At 40.9% G+C, this 21,290-nt stretch overlaps 2 protein-coding genes across 5 annotated transcripts in view; one reads left to right on the top strand and one right to left on the bottom strand.

The window, feature by feature from the left end:
* Positions 1–21,290, top strand: part of LOC137433778 (rho GTPase-activating protein 44) — a 171,131-nt gene that overhangs the window by 94,924 nt on the left and 54,917 nt on the right. For 2 of the 4 annotated variants that reach the window (XM_068126090.2, XM_068126088.2), the window contains exons 3-10: positions 1,669–1,767; positions 5,672–5,748; positions 10,017–10,128; positions 12,848–12,924; positions 13,845–13,962; positions 14,547–14,615; positions 20,669–20,750; positions 20,901–21,028. In XM_068126090.2, coding sequence (XP_067982191.1) covers positions 1,669–1,767; positions 5,672–5,748; positions 10,017–10,128; positions 12,848–12,924; positions 13,845–13,962; positions 14,547–14,615; positions 20,669–20,750; positions 20,901–21,028 — 762 coding nt within the window. The remainder of the gene's footprint in view (positions 1–1,668; positions 1,768–5,671; positions 5,749–10,016; positions 10,129–12,847; positions 12,925–13,844; positions 13,963–14,546; positions 14,616–20,668; positions 20,751–20,900; positions 21,029–21,290) is intronic. The other 2 variants (XM_068126089.2, XM_078786126.1) reach the window with 2 other exon arrangements.
* LCMT1 (leucine carboxyl methyltransferase 1) overlaps positions 1–21,290 on the bottom strand; it is a 272,789-nt gene that overhangs the window by 221,880 nt on the left and 29,619 nt on the right. The gene's annotated exons all lie outside the window — the stretch shown is intronic.

Raw genomic sequence — 21,290 nt, 5'->3', positions numbered from 1 at the left:
GCCTTTTAAATAGGAAGAAAAACAGCGTGTTGTAATATACCACTGAATAAAACACTGAAGGGGAAAGTTTAAACATATTTAAATCATATTTAAACAGAACCGTGAACAATCTTATCTGCACAAAATACCAACGGGGGGAGGGCCGAGAGGGACCACCACGAGTCACGTGAACAGGGCAGTCACGTGAACAGAACAGGAATGGGGGCGGGGCGAACAGCACACCTGGACAGAAAGTACAGGATGAGACAACAGCACATGTGGAGAAAGGAAAATAAATGATTTTGGGTTTTTTTTGGTTTGTTTTTTTTGGGGGGGAGGAGGGGATTTAAAACGTTAGACAAAGAGTATTATGTTCGGGGTAGAAAGATCTTGTTCGCAAAGAGCCAAACAGACAGACGGGGATGAAAAAAGAACCTCCATCCACCTTTGGTGGTGGAGGTAATAAACCAAGGTGGAATTGCCTGAATCAAGATTGGTGTTTTTATATTTGCATCGGGATAGGAGCTGTTCTCACCCAAGAACAAACATATGCCATGACATTTTCCACATTTTCTATCCCATAAGAAGTGCTTGCAGATCCTTTTTGCAAATGCCATATTCTTTCGATATTGATTGGGGATCGGGATATAATTCCAATGGGAACATTACATTTATATCCTGATCCCGAATGCTAGCTTGGCACTGCGTCATGTGGGACACTGGTTCACCACCACATCGTGGGGAGAGGGGGACTCTGATTCGGGGCCATGTCGTGGGGAGAGGGGGACTCTGATTCGGGGCCACGTCGTGGGGAGAGGGGGACTCTGATTCGGGGCCACGTCGTGGGGAGAGGGGGACTCTGATTCGGGGCCATGTCGTGGGGAGAGAGGGACTCTGATTCGGGGCCACGTCGTGGGGAAAGAGGGACTCTGATTTGGGGCCTCGTCGTGGGGAGAGAGGGACTCTGATTCGGGGCCACGTCGTGGGGAGAGAGGGACTCTGATTCGGGGCCACGTCGTGGGGAGAGAGGGACTCTGATTCGGGGCCACGTCGTGTCGGACGCTGGCTCAACACCTCAGGTTGGGTTGCTCATTCGACTCCGCATCGGGATTGCTGCTTCGGCACCCCATTGGGGGAGAATGGGGGGAACCTTGAATTGGAACGTTGTGGGGGCCTTGTGAACACTGGTTTAGCACTGCTTGTGTGCGATTTGGTAAAAATGTTTGGCTGTATTGATGTCTCTCGCTAAAACTTATCATTGGCGGTACATTTTGATTTAGCGTTACTTTTGGTGATGTACGCGTATACAGTGAGCAGACAAGCGCCGACAAAACTGTGAAAAACCTGGAAGACAAAAGACATTTATTGTACAATTTTAACGGCAGTGAAAAATGCTGATGATGATTATCATGGTAACAATGAATGCAGCACTGTGTGTGTGGATGGTACACATTGCCTGACACAATTGGGGAGCATTAACGCCAAGTCTGACAGACAATGTTGGAAAGTGTTGGAAATTGGAAATATTGGAAATTGGAAATAAATGTGGTGCCATTTTCCATCAGCTTTGGGATTACAGTTAAATAACAAGCTGGTTATAGAGCAGTTCATGTTTGAAAATGCAAGACTCTTCTGGTGGTTCTAAATGGTCAAAGGTTGTTGCCTGAATTTGAACGGTGTTGTCCTCAGGCTGAAAAAAGGCTGGAGCTGGTGAAAACAGTCGCTCACAATACCCACAAAAAGGTGTTTGCCTACCTGCAAGGCCAAGCTGATTATGACAAGCGAATGGTGAGTGATGGCCAACACCGTAAGAAGTGAGGCCTCTGATATTGCTGAGATTTTCAACCCTCAAATCACTGATTGTTTTGTCTTTAATTATATTTTTGTTAATTGGGCTTAAACTGAAAGAGCTGGCAGGATGGCCTTGAGGTATGCCCACTCTAAGCTGTCAAGCCAGGGTTTGATTCCCGACCCAGGTATAAACTGCCAGGCCGGTGTTTCACAGGTAGGTCTGGCACATCAATGCGTGCGCTGTCCCTTAGATGGACGTTAAACGGCTGTTCTGTCTGCCATCATTTGGTGGTGTACGTTAAATACCCCACTGTGCCCTTCACGACGAGTAAGCGAGCTGTCGCCGGCACCCTGGCCAAATTACAAACTCCTGCCCTTACGATTTGAATGTCAGGCCTGGCCAGCCGGTTCGTGAACTCAGGCAAATCTTCCCCTGGCTGACCTCACAAGAAAATGTGGGTTAATAATGGCACTTCCATCACTTGTTTAATGCATAGGCTGTGGTGTAGTTTGAACACTAGGGGGTAGTGATGAATCACACCAAGGTGCTCCATTTGTTATTTTTTCCCTTCAACTTTTTTAGGCTGCATCTTTGGTCGACCGAAGACTATAATTGAGCCAAGCAGCTGAAACTGCCCTGATCGACAGTTTATTTTACCTTTTCCAATTGTAACAGCAAAAATACAAAAGGGTATTGCTATTTAAGAGCAGCGTGACCCCTGAATGGATTTTAAAAAAAAAAACCACCTTTACAGGCCATTTTTCCCCACAAGCGGGGGTTGGCCTTTTTCGGGGACCGTGGTTGTTGTTGTTTTTTGGTCCCCTTTTTGAAGCAATGTTTTACGGCCGGATGCCCTTCCTGCCGCCAACCCATTTTGTCGCTTTTTACGACAAGCAGGGAATTACCAGTGAACTGGTACTCAATTAGCCGACCTCGGAAGGATGACAGGCTGAGTCAACCCCCCTGGCGTTAATTCAGCGATCGACCGGGATTCGAACCCAGGATCCTAGGATCCTAAGCTGGCACCCTAGCCGCTAGCCCAACACCAGGGTCTGACCCCTGAATGGATGTGACGAGATTACGTTTCAGAGACTGGCTGATTTTGGAATCTGAAACTTGGGAGGTGATTGTTTTTAACCAACATTAAACAATTTCAAATGTTAGCAATTTGATAGACTGGTTGGTAAGATAGGGGTATGTGCACTCACTTCTGATCTGAACCATACTGAGGGAATCCAAACCACCAAAGCTGAATTGTGTAGCCTTGGTTGGAAACTCCATCTGGCCATAAACTCTCATCCAGGTGTTTCGCAGGCAGGGTGCGGCATCAATTTGTGAGCTGCCCCTTGGTTGGACGTTAAACATGGTGTCCTATCTGTCGGCATTAGTTTGGTAGATGTTAAAGATCCCACAGTGTCCTTCATGAAGAGTAGGCAAGCTATCGCTGGCACCTGGAACAAATTACAAATTCCTGCTGTATCTTTCAGGGGGCACTGCATCGGCAGCGCAGCCATGCTCCGAACAATAATGCAGCCAGCAGGCGCATGGCTGCGTCCGAAATGGTGATGATTTTGCTTGTTCATAGTTTTCTCCTCGTTCACGTGACTTTAATATTGAGCCTTACCTTGGGGGTTCATCTCTCATGCAAACCATTCTGAAAGAGGAAGGTGGGGGGGGGGAGGGGAGGAGATAGGGGATAGGGGATAGGGGGATACCAAATAATTGGTCACAAGAGTGACAGAGTTGCCCTTTTGTTTTCCTCTTATTCTTCCCCGACTGTTAAATCCAAGCCATTCTTATTTGGGCTAGTTAGCTAAAGTCATCTTCATTCATTTTTCATTCGTATTTTTACATTTGAATTGACTTTATTTTACACTTTATTTTACACTTTATTTTTACAGTTTGATTTTACACTTTGTTTTTTTCTATACAGAATCAAGGCTCATGTAAGAGCAAACACATTAAACACAAACATAAACTGACACATAAAACATATAATAAAGGGAGCAGGAGACAAGAGGGGAAGAGAGAGGGAAGCATGACAACAGTAGAGAACAGGACATCGGTAGATCTGTGGGAGGGAGAGGACAGGGGTGGGTGTCTGAGGGAGGGGTTGACGGTGTAAAACAAATTGACTCAACCAGGAATTTCAGGAATGAGGTCGGAGATTGAAAGATGGATTTGGAGTGTTTTAACGGGGGTGAGGGAAGATAAGGGATGGTGGTGAACAGCTGTTTTGAAGACCTGGAGGGAGGGGTGGGATTGAAGAGAGTGAGGGAGTTTGTTCCAGAGGTGGGAGAAAAGGGGAACGAAGGAGTGAAGGTGAGCAGAGAGTCTTGATTTTGGCAGTTTGACCAGAAGAGGGTTGCTGGCAGATCTTGTGTCCTGCACGAATATTTGGGGGACAGAGCGCACAGACAGAGCAGGGGGAGCTAGCCTGGAGAGGAGTCTGTAGAAGACAGAAAGACCACCTACCTGCCTGCGGTGAGAGAGGCCCTCAAAATCAGCTTCTTCATGGGAGATTCCAATGATCCTGAAAGCTTTGGTTTTTACAACGTGAAGCCAAGCTAGGTGTGAGGCAGGAGCACCAGCCCAGAGGGGCAGTATTCCATTGAGCTGCAGATGAAAGCTTTGTATGTGGTGAGGAGCTCAGGTGTGCTAAGAAAGGACATTCCATGATGGAGGATGCCCAGTCTGCGACTGGCTTTGGAGGCTAGATTGGAAATGTGGTTTTCACAGGAAAGATCATGGCAGATAGTGAGATCCAAAAGCTTGAGTGACAGAACTTCTTTTGAGAGGATTGTTGAGAGAGTAGACTGGAGGGTTGTTCAGACGGTCTTTTCGGAGAGACAAAGTGAGAGTGTGAGATTTGTCAGGATTGAAAGACATGTTCCACTTGTTTGACCAGTCTGTGATGTTATCCAGGTCTGCAGAGAGTGAGGAGGCTGCAGACTGCCGATCTGAGGGTTGAGATATGGAGCAGCAGAGAGTGGAGTCGTCAGCAAAAAGATAGAGAGGATTTCCCAGGGAGTCGGAGAGATCATTGATGAAGACCAGAAAAAGCACAGGGCCCAGAACACTGCCTTGAGAAACTGCAACCTGGACAGGAAGGGGAGATGAGAGAATTCCACTCAGGGCCAAATGTTGACTGCGACCTGAGAGGAAGTCTGCAAGCCATGCGTGGTGGTTTCCATGGATACCTGAAGAGGAGAGTTTGGTGGGCAGAGCTGGGTGCCAGACCGTATCGAAGGCACATGATATGTCGAGGGAGACGGCTCTGATTTCCTGTTTGGCATTAAGGACCTCCATCCATTGTTGAGACAGCAGAAGCAGCATGTCCAGAGTAGAATGACCAGGTCTGAAACCAAATTGATGATCTGAGATCATGCCATTGGAGAAGAGGAAGGATTTAATATCAGAAGCAATGATGGATTCCATGACTTTGCTGAGAATTGGGAGAAGGCTGATTGGTCTGTCGTTGCAAGGATCTGTTTTTGCACCTTTTTTGTGGAAAGCAGTGATGTTGGCAGATTTCCAAGCAGATGGCAGATGACCTTGAGCAAAAGAAAGGGTGAAGAGAATAGAGAGAGGGTGTGAAAGAGCGGAAGAGCAGGATTTTAGGACCTGTGGTTCGATACTGTCCGTTCCAATTTGATTTTACACCTTTATTTTTAAACTTGATTTTTAAACTTGTTGTTTACGCTTGATTTTACACTTTATCTAATTTTTTTGAACACTTTCGTAATTATTTGGTCAACTTCATGATCATTGATTTTTATGTATGTGTGTGTTTATACATTACATTTCATGCTGTCCCCAATCCAACATCACTTCCTTTTCTCCGTCTGACCTCCTGTATTGTATCGTCCCCTCTATTACCCCCTCTTTTCCTTGATTCAGCGAAAGCAGCCGCAACTGTCTATCGGACAATCATTACAGGAAGGTTCAATGATGATCAACGATGACTCTTTGTTCCGGTGAGTACCTCCACAGCTCGGTGACAGTTCAGGACAAACATTTAATCAACTACAGAGGCAGTTGTCATTGTTGTTGTTTTTGGGGTTCTTGTTGTTGGGGTTCAATTTTTGAAATGTGCACCCATTTAAGGGATAGCTGCCGGACCACACCCACATCTGTCACTTAATTCCACCCACTGTGACAAAATTGTATGGCCACCATCTTCGTTTTCTGGTGGGCCTAACACAATAGGCCTGTAGGCCTCTGCTGATTATACACTGCCCGGGTGTGTTGCGTCAGATTTCCATTGGTTTGGTTTTGTTCGAGTCTTATTTGCGATGAGGGACACCGAAAAATCTAATATCATATGTCTAATAATAGCATAGTAAGGTTTTATCAAGACCGTCAGAACGGACTGTAATCAAGCGTTTCCTAATTTTGGAACTGCCCCATATTGGGGTTGAACAATCTGTGACCGTGTGACAAATCGGCCCGTTCTGATATAACCGTGAGTAGAGTGACATGGATGAGAGTTGTCGAAATAATCTTTTGATAGCGCATTAAATGTGTTCCCCAATCGTGTTATCCATCTTTTAAGAGTGCTTTAAATGAACGTTTGTTTCCCAATTGGCCCGTTAGTGGATTTTGGTGCAAGTTCTGACCACAGTGAGGTCATTTTTGTTATTTGCACAAGTGCATCATCAGTTACGAAGGCATGAAGTCCTCCAGGTCCTCCACAACCATCACTGCAACACTCCACCGATCTGGGCTTTATGGCAGAATGGCCAGACGGAAGCCTCTCCTCAGTGAAAGACACATGAAAGCCCACTAGGAGTTTGCAAAAAATGCACCTAAAGGACTCTCAGACTGAGAAACAAGATTCTGTGGTCTGATGAAACCAAGATTGAACTGTTTGGCTTCCGGCTCACCACTCTGCTAAAAAGCCCAGATCGGTGGAGTGTTGCAGTGATGGTTGTCCTTCTGGACGTTTCTCCCATCTCCACACAGGATCTCTGGAGCTCAGCCAGAGTGACCATCGGGTTCTTGGTCACCTCTCTTACCAAGGCCCTTCTCCCCCGATTGCTCAGTTTGGCCGGGCGGCCACCTCTAGGAAGCGTCCTGGTTGTTCCAAACTTCTTCCATTTAAGAATTATGGAGGCCACTGTGCTCTTGGGAACCTTCAATGCAGCAGAATTTTTTTTTGTAGGCTTCCCCAGATCTGTGCCTCGACACAATCGTGTCTGAGCTCTGCAGGCAGTTCCTTCGACCTCATGGCTTGGTTTTTGCTCGGATATGCATTGTCAGCTGTAAGACCTTATATAGACAGGTGTGTGTCTTATATAGACATTGTCACATCTCCCTTACAAATAATGTCCAATCAATTGAATTTACCACAGGTGGACTCCAATCAAGGTGTGGAAACATCTCAAAGATGATCAAGAGAAATGGGAGGCACCTGAGCTAAATTTCAAGTGTCATAGCAAAGGGTATGAATACTTATGTCAATGTGATATTTCAGTTTTTTCTTTTTAATAAATTTGCAAAACTTTCTAAAATCCTGTTTTCTCTTTGTCATTATGGGGTATTGAGTGTAGATTGATGAGGGAAAAAATGAATTTAAACGATTTCAGCATAAGGCTGCAACATAACAAAATGTGAAAAAAGTGAAGGGGTCTGAATACTTTCTGAATGCACTGTATGTTCTGCACTGTTCTCCAAACAGTGATGACTCCATTTACATCTCTCTGTCTGACAACATGGATCAACTTCTATCCACTCATCCCAACTCTCTCTTCCTCATATGTGGCGACTTCAACTGTCATCATGCCAGCTGGCTGGGTGTGGGTTCATCTCTCACCAGTCATGGCACCTCAGCAAAGGACTTCTGTGACTCATTGGGACTGACACAATCTGTCAATTTCCCGACCCAGATCTCAGTCAACTGAGCATCTTCTCTGCTGGAGGGTCATTCCATGTCAAATCATCAAAGAATCTGCCGTCATCTCTCAGATTTTTGTAAAACTTTGGGAACCAATTGGGACCCATGAAAAACAGCTAGAACTCAAATATTTTTGCTAACAGCCTCTTAATTAGTGAGATACAGGTTAACGAACTTTGGACTAATTAGCGCGATGTCGCGAATTCAAATGGCCATATCTCTAAAAGTATAACACCTAGAGAGCTGGTTTTGGTGTCATTTTAAAGGTATTTTCATGCCCTATAAATTTGTCTGGGCAACATTTTCCTACCTCCAATCACAAAAAAGTTATCACAAAATATAAACTTCAATCGTGAATCCAAAAAGAATGTATCCTTCAAATTTCCTCAAATTCATCCCAGATGTACCTTATGATGTCAAGAAGCTTCCACATAAGTTTTGTGATGGGCACTCCAATAGTTTCTGAGATATGAGCAATAATGTACATGTACGTATGGCATATAGGTTCGAAAATCAGCATTTGTAATGTATTTGTAATGCAGGTTCATGGACATCGCACATCACTCTTCAACAGGACATGCGCCTTCACGTCACACAAGTGGACACCGACTTCATCGCACAACAGAACATTCCCACACTTCCGAACCAGCTTTTTTGCCTGATCTTTCTTCCATAGAACACGTGTGGGATGAAATGGAATGACTATTTGTGCCATCTTCAAAACTAGCTGGCGACGTCGGCAGGCCTTGATACAGACCTGGAGTGATAGCCCTCAAACTTTCTTCAACAATCTTGTGTTCTCAATGAGCCGCCGTTGCCAAGCGTGTGTCAACGCAAATGGTGGTCACACCAGATACTGAGCTGTTAACTGACGTTTGGCCGCACGCCTCTGAATCTCTGGAGACATGTCTTGCACACATGTCTCTTGCCTTGTGTTGACATTATCATGTCGAGTTCATGTTTATCAAACACTAAATATTGATATGACCAAACAACGTGGTGTTTTTCATTTCTCATTTCACATAGGTGTAAATGATGCACAGGCACTTTCTTTCTGCTTGTATAGATATATTGTAGTGAGGGAATTCAAATTATACTGGGTTTGTGTGTATGCACGCACACTCGACGCACACACGCACACAGGATTATTTCAGATGCAAAAAAATTATTATCAGAACAACTTCACACAACAGCACAACAAAGTATGCAAAGTGATTCATTGGCATATCTGCAAACAATTAAACATCCCAGTACCAGAAAACCCATGGGAACACGAACCAAGAGCTATCATGGAAAATGAGGATGTCATGCTCACGTACGACCTGATGATTCCATCGAGTGTGGTGAACATAGAAAACAAAGCATTGCGTCCGCACATTGTACTCAGAAACAAAAAGGAAAAGACAGCATTGATGATTGAGATATCAGTACCCAGCGATTTTGGCCTAAACAAGGCAGAAATTAAGAAAATGACCAAATACCAGGACCTCAAAAATGAGGTCATGAGATCTTGGAAGCTGAAGAGCATCGAAATTGTACCAGTGATAAATTGGAGCAACAGGAATGATGAAGAAGAACCTCACTGAGATTTTGAAAACCATCCCCGGGAGTGTTACCACAAAATAACTACAACTGGAGGCAATCCGGGGTTCGGCGACGATCCTGAAAAGAGCCCATTGGAACAAAACTCTGAAAAAGTTGAACAGTTTGAGCATCGGCGTGTGGGTGTGTGCCAGGGTGGGGATGGGAAAAGGGTTGGAGTAGAGAAGATTTGGTGGTGGTGCTTAGATGGTGAGGATGGGAAGAGGGAGGAGGTGGGGGTGGAAGGTGGAAGAAAGGGAGAGGGATAGGGTGACATTGCTGGGGTCCTCAGAAATTACTGGGAAACTTGAGTTTTATTTATTACTTTATAATAACAACAACTTTGATCAATCATCATTTAAATACACAATGATCTGAAGAGATTTTGTCCTCTAATCACGTGTAGCAATTCTTTTTTAACATGGGATTTTGATTTCCTCATAACCACCGTGTGCAGCCTTTGTTCTAATTACTCCCAAAAAGCTGGATTTCTAATCATCATAGTTTCAAGTACAACATCAGCAACCAGGTCTGTACGCTGTTAATCTCGAGGGAATAGGAGCTGTAATGGTGATTAATCAAACAGTGTACGATATCCGATCGATGAGGGATCTTGTCCGGCAAATCACTTGAACTGTTGCTCCCCCCCCCCCCCCCCCCCCCCATTTCCTTCACCTAACATCCAGTAATTTATTCTCCAGACCTATGGATTCGGCTACAGCTGCAATTGCTCATTCATGGTTGTCCTGCATGATTGCTGTGTTACAGGCGGGTGCTGGACGTGTGTGGCGAGGCGGAGGGACGGCTCGCCGTGGAGTTGACGCTGCACGAGATGCAGGTCGAGCGTGAGGTTTTGGAGCCCCTGAACATGTTACTGGAGGTGGGCACTACCTCGAGTCCTGTGCTTTCCTCGTGATCACGAGGATCGCGTGCTCATTGCCATTTAGAGAAATTGTGTTTCGTTAACATCATCGTCTTGGTTCATTTTGTTTCCTCTGAGGTTTAACATGCTGGGCATATCTTGCGATCCTCAGCTACAGGTACCTCAGGGACCGGTATGCAACACAGCCAGTGTTGAGTATTCATTGCATTTGTGGTGGAATTTAATGCGGATTGTGGTGATATTTCAGGCAGGTCTTTTCCACTTTGTATTATTCGTTTGCTTATTTATTTCTTGATTTCAATGTCTAAGGCTCATGGGGACACTTATACATACATGCTCGGTACGGGAACATGAAATGAGCGATCTACCTCCTGAAACCACATTCTGAAACCAAGCTTTGTGGTCTTTCCCAAGTTTTACTTCATTTTATGCTGCTTTATACATTGTAAAATTAGAGTTACAACATGTAACCATTTTGTTATTGTAATATCATCTTGCTCCTCCCCCCCTCGTCCCTCTATCCACCCCTACCCATCGAGGCCGTACCCGCTCTTCCAGAATCCCACACCTGCTTTTATTTATTTATTTATTTGATTTTTTTTGAAGTTGTGTTTCACACTGAATGAAAAACGTAAAGATAGAGCATGCAGATTGTGATATATGATATATTTAACCTCCAGGAACTTTGCAGTCACTACGAAGGGATTAGTGTTACCATTAGATTTACTATAATATAAACGTTACGTTGTCATTATTATGAAAACTATACTATTGTATTAAGAAACCTGGGCTAATTCCTTACTCCTGTGGTTTTCAGTATCGGACAACGCTAATCATTGATCCATGAACCACACACCGCTTCAATCCAGTAACTTTGCATTCATGACATTGGGATTAAAGTTTTATGGACGAGATGCAGGTTAATTTCTCTGAAGCGGCCTGAAGGTGAGGCATGAAGGCACGAAGTCTGAGGCCTATACGTACCGTGTCGTTGGAAGAGCCGTAATGCTTATGCTTTCAATATTTGATGATCATTTTAACAATCGGTTTGTTTGTGTTTCACACTGAATGAAAAAATAAAGATAGAGCATGCAGATTGTGACTTATGACAGGTTCGACCGCTCGACGACGTGTTTGGCCTGGACGGCATATAAATGAAAATGGTGGTCAGTGGAGTCAGCCGTCATATGCAGTAATGACATCATAGACGTAATGACGACGGACGGACGAAAAACTGCCGCTACTTTAATGTATAGATTTACTAGCAGGAGTACCCTGCTAGGGTTCCTGAGGGGGGGGGGGGGGGTGGGGGAGGAGCAGGAGAAGGAAGGGAGTGGGTGGAGTGGAAGGTGAAGGGGAGGTGAGGTGAGAGGGAGGGGAAAGATATACTACATATACATATTTTTGGGGGAGAGGGCGGGGGTGAAGGAGGAAAAAAATTCCCTTGCAAAGAGTGCTTCATAACCTCAGTGTTGCACAGGTAAAAAGGAAATTGTAATACCCTCTGCCACCATCACCAGGTGGCGCTACACGGTGCACATTTAAATTGAGAATTTACGCCCCTCTCCCGGTCCCCCACACCCCAGAATGAGGCCGTGACCACATAGCCTATGTTACCCCCCAGACAAAGTTGTGTTTGCATTTGTACCCCAAGTAAAGTACAAAAGTGTTTATAGCTGGAGTACCCGGCGTTGCTCAAGCTAAAAAGAAACATTTGTGGCGGACACAAAAGCCCACTGGCGTGGTGACATCATTCCGCGCACCAAGTGGGCGGTGGCCACGCCCGAGGGGTAGGCGTGGCCTCATGATATACACCGGACGCGCAGCCCGGAGCGCGCCAGTGTTACAGTGAGCTCCTGAAATAAAGACGCTTATAAGTTACCGCTTGTCCGCTTCCTCCTTGCTCGCAAGCAGCGCGCGTAACGCCGCGCTTTACATTAACATATTTGAAATGAGGGCAAATATAATGGAAAAGCAATTGTGCTGTGTGCAATTGCACTGGACTTCACTGTGTCACAGGGTGTAGAAATTGTTGCCCTGAACTGCCATGGAATTGAACCACACACCTGTGAAAGGAATGCAACAGGCTTTACCGTCTTAACCATTCTGAGCTGCTCGATCATGAAAGTGGGAAATCCCATTTTGTACAACATTATGAACAGATTGTACGACCTCAAAACCACTTTTGACGATCTACTAGATCTACTGGCCATGCACATTGCTACAGACATGAAAAAAAGAAAGAAACAATCCTGGTTTCAATCCGTCAAAGGATTAGAGAGATGTACCTTCTGATAGTTTGATTACCTGATTCTCATGCCACATATCCTTGGGGAATCACTGTACAGTGACAGGATTAGAGAGATTTGTGGGGTTCAGTCCTAGCGGACTGTGCATTGGGGCGCGTGTGCAAGCACTAAGCCGCTCCTGCAGTGCATTTGTGGGTGCTGGGCCAATAAGGCACGCGTTCGGGCACCAGGCCACTCCTCGGACACGTGTATGGTCACTGAGCTGCTCTTTGAGCATACGTGGGGGTGTCTGGCTGCTGCTGTGGCACATGTGTGGGTGTCTGGCCGCTGCTGTGGCACGTGTGGGTGTCAGGCCACTCGTGTGACACATGCCAGCTTGGGTAGTTTATGATTTGTTTCTGTCTTGGAGAACAGAAAAGGAGGGGTGTGAGGCATGCAGTAATATTGTAATTTGTTGTTTTTGGCAGGTGGAAATCCCAGCGATTCAGAAACAACGGAAGCACCTGGCCAAGCTGGTATTGGACATGGATTCAGCACGAGCACGGTGATGCACGCCACACATTACAAGTTCATTTAATACTCGATTGTCTTCCTATTTGCTGTGGACCATGTGATTTCTCTACATCTTCAAAGTGGTCATCGAGGATCTATGTTCTACCAAGTTGATGGTTTGCATAAATAAATGGGGTATTTCCAAAATAAAGATTTCCTTAAATGTCAAACAAGATTGTATGAGGCGGTTTTTGAATAGCAAACATGAATACGGAATGTGATATTAAGTCAAGATTGTTGTGATTTCTGTGAAAGCAGAAATATTATAAACATGGAAAGTTTTAAAGCTAAGTCTGTATGTGTAGGCTGGAGTTAAGCTGTTATCAGAATTTACCTACCGATGTGGATATTATGGATCAAGGCCGCAGATGGACGGATGTTGACTGACACACTTGAGATACTAGTCGATTGTGATGTCATACTTACACTGTCGATGTGGCTCTTCCGATGTCACCTTTGTAATTTAGAACGCACCTTTAACATTATGCTGAAAGCTCATACCATGAGATTGCATGCGTGTTGTGCTCATGCAATGACAGTGTTGGATGGCAGCAGGTGCTTGGCTGTATCGGGCACTGTGATTGCCTCATGATGGTGATTATGGTCAAAGGAACTTTTGTTTCTCTTTTAGTTGAAAGCCCGCTCGATTATGTGTGTCTGGTATGTCTGCTTTTCCACCTCCACCTAATGACGTGGCAATAGCATTTCAATGACACTAGTGTTCACTTTTGTGTGCAAATGTTATGGACTTTGTGTTTAATTTATTTTCAGACTTTGCCTGCAAGTTAGAAAGCTGTTGAGAGTTTGAAGTTTGAAATCATTCCCTTCAGTGCCGAGAGCCAAATCATTTCAATCCCACAGGTTTTTGTGACCGGAAGAGTGATTTCCTGCCACTCCCACTTCACCCGGCAGGTGGCAACAATCGACAAAGTCTGGGACACCAGGGAGCAACTTACAGACTATGGCAGCCAAAGCAGACACCTTGCGTGAGGAGATGGAAGAGGCTGTCACTAAAGTTGAGATGGGCAAGGTGATTTCAGCTGCTGTTTGTTATTGTTAATGTTGTCATTAACATGTTATGTTGTCATTCTATCCAAAGACGTTTTATCCCTGCTTTAAAAGCTCAGTGATATATAGGAGTAGTAGTAGTTAGTACTAATAACTAATAATGATACGAGTTCCCTTACAAGGAACTTCATTGCAGGAGGAGGCCGTTCAGCCCCTCATTTTCACTATGGTTACCAACCTATGATTAATTGCCCATACTCTACCTTTTTCTTCCATGGTGAGCATCGAGAAAGTAAGCAGCACGTACCATTTTTAAAGTCTGGTATGACTCGGCCGTGATTCAAGCCACTGACCTTCCAGACTCATGAGAGGACGTTCTAACCATGACACAACCGAGTCTCGTTCGGTTAGGTTAGGTCAATATCTCTGAATTTTACTGAAATTATAGATTTCTCACATGTTTTGTACACTAATTAGGCTCCAAGATTATCACAAATCCCAGTTGTAAAATGGCATGTAGAGATGAGACGGACGGGTTTGCTGCTCCTTCCTTTCCGCACTAGAGACTTCATTTGTCGTTAAATGTAACTTCCTGTTTTCTTGCAGGACCAGCTCGCCAATGACTTGAGTAACTTCATTGCCAAAGAGGGGGAATACGCAAAATACTTTTCATCGGTAAGTTGATCTTATGTGCATGAAAAATGTTGATCTTTTTATAATCCTGAATGCATTTTAATATTTCTATATTAGATTTTTATGCATTTTTCATGATATTTCATACATTTTAATACAACATTTTTATGCATTCTAATTGTATTTTATACATTTAAATGTCTCTATATTACATTTTTATGTATTTTTCATTATATTTTATACATTTTAATATTTCTATATTAGATTTTTATGCATTTTTCATTATATTTTATACATTTTAATATTTCTATATTAGATTTTAATGCATTTTTCATGATATTTCATACATTTTAATAAAACATTTTTATGCATTCTAATTGTATTTTATACATTTAAATATCTCTATATTACATTTTTATGCATTTTTCATTATATTTTATACATTTTAATATTTCCATATTAGATTTTTATGCATTTTTCATTATATATTTATACATTTTTATATTTCTATATTAGATTTTTTATGCTTTTTTTTTTACATTTTATACATTTTAACATCTCTATATATCAGGATTTTATGCATTTTTCATTATATTTTATACATTTTAATATACTTTATATAACATTTGTATACATTTTTCATTATATTTTAATATTTCCATATTAGATTTTTATGCATTTTTCATTATATATTTATGCATTTTTATATTTCTATATTAGATTTTTTATGCATTTTTCTTTACATTTTATACATTTTAATAACTCTATATCAGGATTTTATGCATTTTTCATTATATTTTATACATTTTAATACACTTTATATTACATTTGTATACATTTTTCATTGTATTTTATGCATTTTGATATTTATACATTAGATTTTTATGCATTTTTCATTATATTTTATACATTTTATAACATTTTAATGCATTTTTAAATTGTATTTTATACATTTTAATATCTCTATTTGATTTTTATGCATTTTTAATTATATTTTATACATTTTAATATTTCTATATTTGATTTTTATGCATTTTTCATTATATTTTATGCATTTTAATATTTCTATATTTGATTTTTATGCATTTTTCATTATAGTTTATACATTTTTATATTTCTATATTTGATTTTTTAATGCATTTTTCTTTACATTTTATACATTTTAATATATCTATATCAGGATTTTATGCATTTTTCATTATATTTTATACATTTTAATATACTTTATATTACATTTGTATACATTTTTCATTATATTTTATACATTTTAATACTTCCGTATTAGATTTTTATGCATTTTTCATTATATATTTATACATTTTTCTATTTCTATATTAGATTTTTTATGCATTTTTCTTTACATTTTATACATTTTAACATCTCTATCAGGATTTTATGCATTTTTCATTTTATTTTATACATCTAAATATACTTTATATTACATTTGTATACATTTTTCATTGTATTTTATACATTTTGATATTTATACATTAGATTTTTATGCATTTGTAATTACATTTTATGCATTTAATGCATTTTTAATTGTATTTTATACATTTTAATACCTATATATAAGGGTTTTTATGCATTTTTCATTATATTTTATACATTTAAATATTGCTATATTTGATTTTTATGCATTTTTCATTATATTTTATACATTTTAATATTTCTATATTTGATTTTTATGCATTTTTCATTATAGTTTATACATTTTAATATTTATACATTAGGATTTTATGGATTTTTCATTATTTTCTACATTTTAATATTTTTATATGACATTTGTATGCATTTTTCTGACATGTTCTTCTATTACATTTGTATGCATTTTTCATTGTATTTTATACCTTTTAATATTTATATATTAGATTGTTATGCATTTTTCATTATTTTTAATATACCTATATTACATTTTTATGCATTTTTCATTATATTTTATACATTTTAATATTTCCATATTCGATTTGTATGCATGTTTCATTGTATTTTATATATTTTAACATTTCTATATTAGATCTTTATGCATTTTTTGTGATATTTTATATATTTTAATATTTCTATTTTAGATTTTTGTGCATTTTTCATATTTTATACATTCTAATATTTTTATATTACATTTTGATGCATTTTTCATTATTTTATTCATATTCATATTTTTATTACATGTGTATGCATTTTTCATTGTATTTTATACATTTTCATATTTCTATATTACATTTTAATGCATTTTTCATTATTTTATACATTTTAATATTTTCATATTCGATTTTTATGCATTTTTCATTGTATTTGGAACATTTTAATCTTTCTATATTGCATTTTTATACATTTTTCATATTTTATACATTTTAATATTTCCATATTCGATTTTTATGCATTTTTCTCATATTTTATGCAATTTAATATTTCTATATTACATTTTTATGCATTTTTCATATTTTATACATTTTAATGTTTTGATATTACATTTTAATGCATTTTCCATTATATTTTATACATTTTAATATTTTTAATGCATTTTTCATTATTTTATACATTTTAATATTGCTATACTACATTTTTATGCATCATTATACAGACTTGGCATTTAATATGGAAATTTTTTTTTCTTGACTTGGGTTTACTTTCTGAACTTAGTATATCAATCTGGTGAGTTTCTTTTACCCTTCGGTGATGTCTTTGTTGAAAGAACCATGTCACTGATTGTCTTTCGCAGCAAGAAGTCAATAACAGGATTATATCACAGGTGGCGTGACAAAATGTAAGGACAGGTACATTTGACGATTGGTTTCACAATCGGGTATATAAGGGTTGTTGCGTTCTGTATTAGTGGAAAACAACTGCTGCACGTCTACAAAAGTTATTGCCGCTTCCTCTGGAGATGGTCCGTCAACTTGACAATGCTGTTTGTCATGGAGTGGTGGCTTTGCGAAATTCTGGCATGAAACAGTGTGCTATTGCTCAGCAGTATGGCATCACTCAAGGTCAGGTGTCAAAGATCCTGAAACGAAATGCTCAGAGGGGTGTCCCTACTCCAATACCGAGGCCAGGACGCCCCCGCAGAACCACAAGGAGAGATGATCGCCAGCTGCACCGGTTAGTCCGCAATGGCCGTACCAAGTCAGCTAATCGGCTTAGGGCTGAGTGGCAGCAACTGACAAATGTGCCTGTATCCATAAGGCTAGTCAACCAACGACTGGTTCAAGCAGGCTATCATGCCAGGCGTCCCCTGAGAAAGCCACGCCTGACCAGACAACACAGCCAGCGCCGATTGCAGTGGGCCAGAGAGCACCGTCAATGGCAGCCAGGACACTGGAATCACGTGACCTTCAGTGACGAGTCTAGATTTCTGGTCTATCGTCAAGATGGCCGCGTCCGAGTGCGCAGACAAGTGCATGAAGCCCACAACGAAGATTGTATAGTGCCAAGAGTCCAAGCTGGAGGTGATGGGATGACCGTTTGGGCTGCTTTTCATGCAGGGGGCAAAACTGACCTGGTTGTTCTGAATGGAAACCTGAACCAGTTCAAGTACAGGGTCATTCTGGAAGAAATATTGCTTCCATTTGCTCGTGCAGCCTTTCGAGGAAACTTTGTCTTCCAAGATGACGATGCACGGCCTCATCGTGCTCGCATGATCCAACACTTTCTTGCTGACCGTGGTGTAGAGCATATGGAGTGGCCTGCCATGTCCCCGGATATGAATCCGATAGAGAACTTTTGGGCAGAATTAACGTGTCAAATCGACAACTTGGACCAGCAGCCGACCTATGTGCGTGAATTGCAGCAGACTATTGTCACTGCATGGCGAGCGATTCCTGTCCAAACCTTGGCAAATCTCGTGAACAGCATGCCTCGACGTGTACGTGCTCTCCTGAATGCTCGTGGGGGTTACACGAAGTACTGAACTGTAATTTTACTGTCCGTAATCCCAGTCATAATTTAGCTTTTGTTTTTGTTGAAATATTTTTTGGCTAATGTGCAAAATAAAGAGATACTTCTGGAAAACGTACAGAAGTTTCACACAGTACTGTCCGTGAATTGAGTTCGATATCAGTTTACATCACTTTCAAGGATCAATTAATTTGCTTCGAAATGTCAAATGTGGTTTTTGTTTCTTTTAAAGGTCACGTTAACAAAATCTAGAATAATTTCAACATAATTCCAATGAACTTTTGGTTCTAAGTCATCTTGAAAAGTAAGTTCACCCCCACAAAAAAAATATTCCATATTAAATGCCAAGTCTGTATTTTATGCAATTTTATAATTTATACATGTTGTACAGAGTGGCCACAAAGTCCCTATGCACACAGTTAGACTTTAGTTGGAATTTATCTGCATGCTCCTCTCCATTCTCCACACAAATTTGAATTTTTCTCCATGTTCTTCTGGACATCTTCTTCCATGTTGAGGGTTGGAGGTCATAAAAGCAGCCCCTGACAGTTCTTTTGAGGTCTTCAACTGTCATTAGGCAGAGATGATAAATTTCCTATTTCACAATGCCCCAAAGCGAGTTGTCACATTTTGTTAAGTCCGGACTTTGAGGAGGCCACGCTATTTCAGATCCACATCCAATCCACCGTCCACTGAATTCGTCTCGAACTGCGAGAGCATAATGAGCTGGTGCACCATCTTGCAGGATAGCTGTTGCCTCGAGACCTCTCCCACACAGTTGTGGAACAAACCACATCTGAAGCGTGTTCAAATAAGCAGTGTGATTGACACTTGCATCAAAAAAATATGGCCCGATCAAGTAATCTTCTGAAATTGCTGCCCACATCATGACATGAGCAGGATGCTGTTCAATTTCCTCGTAAAAATGAGGGTTTTCTTTGTACCAAAAATAAACATTCCTGGATCGATTGCTGAGGTAAATAGCACACTCATCCGAAAAAAATATGCTTCGTCTTGATTTAATGGTGGGAAATCGCTGCAGAAGAGCCTTGCTCTAAATCAAGTCAAATCAAGGACACTCCCTGTTGAAAAAGCCTTCTTCTCCCATGCCTGCATCGTGTCGCACGTAGGAGCTGGCTTATCGAACCTCTGCGAAAATCTTGTCTTTATGTCTTCAAAACTGGCTTCTTCTCGTGTGCGGTTGTGAACCCAAACACAAGTAATCAGTCTGTCTTGTATCGTGTACTCACTGGTTTCCGTCATGCTGAAGCCGTACCTGGAAAACAAAATAAAACAAATAAGTAACAGAGGACACACTTATGCATAGGGACTTTGTGGCCACTCTGTACATGCACGTTGATGTTTCTCATTTCTATTTGAATTGTATTAGTTAAATTAATTGATGACCATTATAACCGGCAACTCATGTGAGACTGCAATAAGCCCACATTATTATAACAAGAAAAAGAGCAATCAGAGATTGCAAACCCTCGCCAGGATGTATTTTCAGTGGTTTTTACCCTCGCCAGGATGTATTTTACTTGTCGAATTATGACGTCATAATGGAGGCACCTATGACATCATCATTAACATATTTTATTCCCCATGCAGAGTTCTTTACAATGAGCCATGTCTCAATTTTTTCTATTCAGTGCTTTCCGAGATATAGAGGTGCAAAATTTTTCGATTTTCCAAGATGGCGGCAGAACCACGCGACCTATGACGTCATAATTATCATAAAAAAATTATACACGTGGTGTTGCACCTATGGTGAAAATTTCCTGTCAATCGGACCAACGGTTGCAGAGAAAATCATATTTATTCTGTGCGGACAAACAGACAAACAAACAGACAAACAAACGGACTCAAATGCAATACCCTCTCCTCTGGCGAGGGTAACAAATTAATGCAAAATGGGAGTACAGTATTTTGGCCAGCAAGCAAAACTGCTGTGGAGTGACACACACAAAATACCAAGTCGTGTACTAAATGCAAGAAGAAAAAGGTCGTTTTGTTGTTGTTTCAAATTATTTAATGGTGTGTTTAAAGCACGAAGAATTTGATGCTGTATGAGTGTATTATTTCATCTCGTGCCATGAATGTGGATTCCTCCATCTGTTTATTTTTGCACCTTTCAGATACCTTTTATACATTCGGTGAATCGTTTAATAATCACCGGTGTATGTACGTTTGTTTGCCAGCTAATCGAGTCTCAGGCTGAGTACCATCGCAAGTCGCTGCAAGTTCTGGAGAACGTCCTTCCGACACTGAGGATGCAGCAAGGTCCTATTGGGGGTTTTGGTCTCTTTGTTTAATGATCCGATATCAGAAGTATGTTTCTGATGGAACTTGCCGAGCAGAGAATGTTAAACCTTGTAATGTTGTGCTCGATGCCTTTATGACGTCGCTTGATGTGTGCTGTCCTTGTTCCAGAGAGGGCAGTTGAACAGCCATGTTTTGGAATCCCTCTAGAAGAACATTTGATCAACACTGGGCAAGAAATTGCCTTCCCTATTGAATGCTGTGTCGGATTACTGCTACAGAATGGCATGCAGGAGGAGGTATGTTGTCCCAGCAGTAATGAATGTGAGGTTTTATTTTTTGTCATTATTTTAATACAAAGTTTGAGGTTTATGAAAGAGGCTGTGTAACGGTGCAGTGGAGACATACGTGCACCATGATGGAGGGAATGTGAGCAGATCTTGCCCTTCCTTGTTTTACCCCTTCTCCTTTTAATTTTACCATTTTATCTTCATTTGAGCCTTTTCACTAATTTATAGCGCATTTCATGGGGGAGGTTGTGAACTTATTTATCACAAGAAA

Source organism: Myxine glutinosa, chromosome 10 (genome assembly GCF_964187855.1).
Source record: "Myxine glutinosa chromosome 10, kmMyxGlut1.1, whole genome shotgun sequence".
Taxonomy (NCBI): domain Eukaryota; kingdom Metazoa; phylum Chordata; class Myxini; order Myxiniformes; family Myxinidae; genus Myxine; species Myxine glutinosa.
Note: the sequence above shows the minus strand (reverse complement) of the source record. Positions and strands in the feature narration are given on the sequence as shown.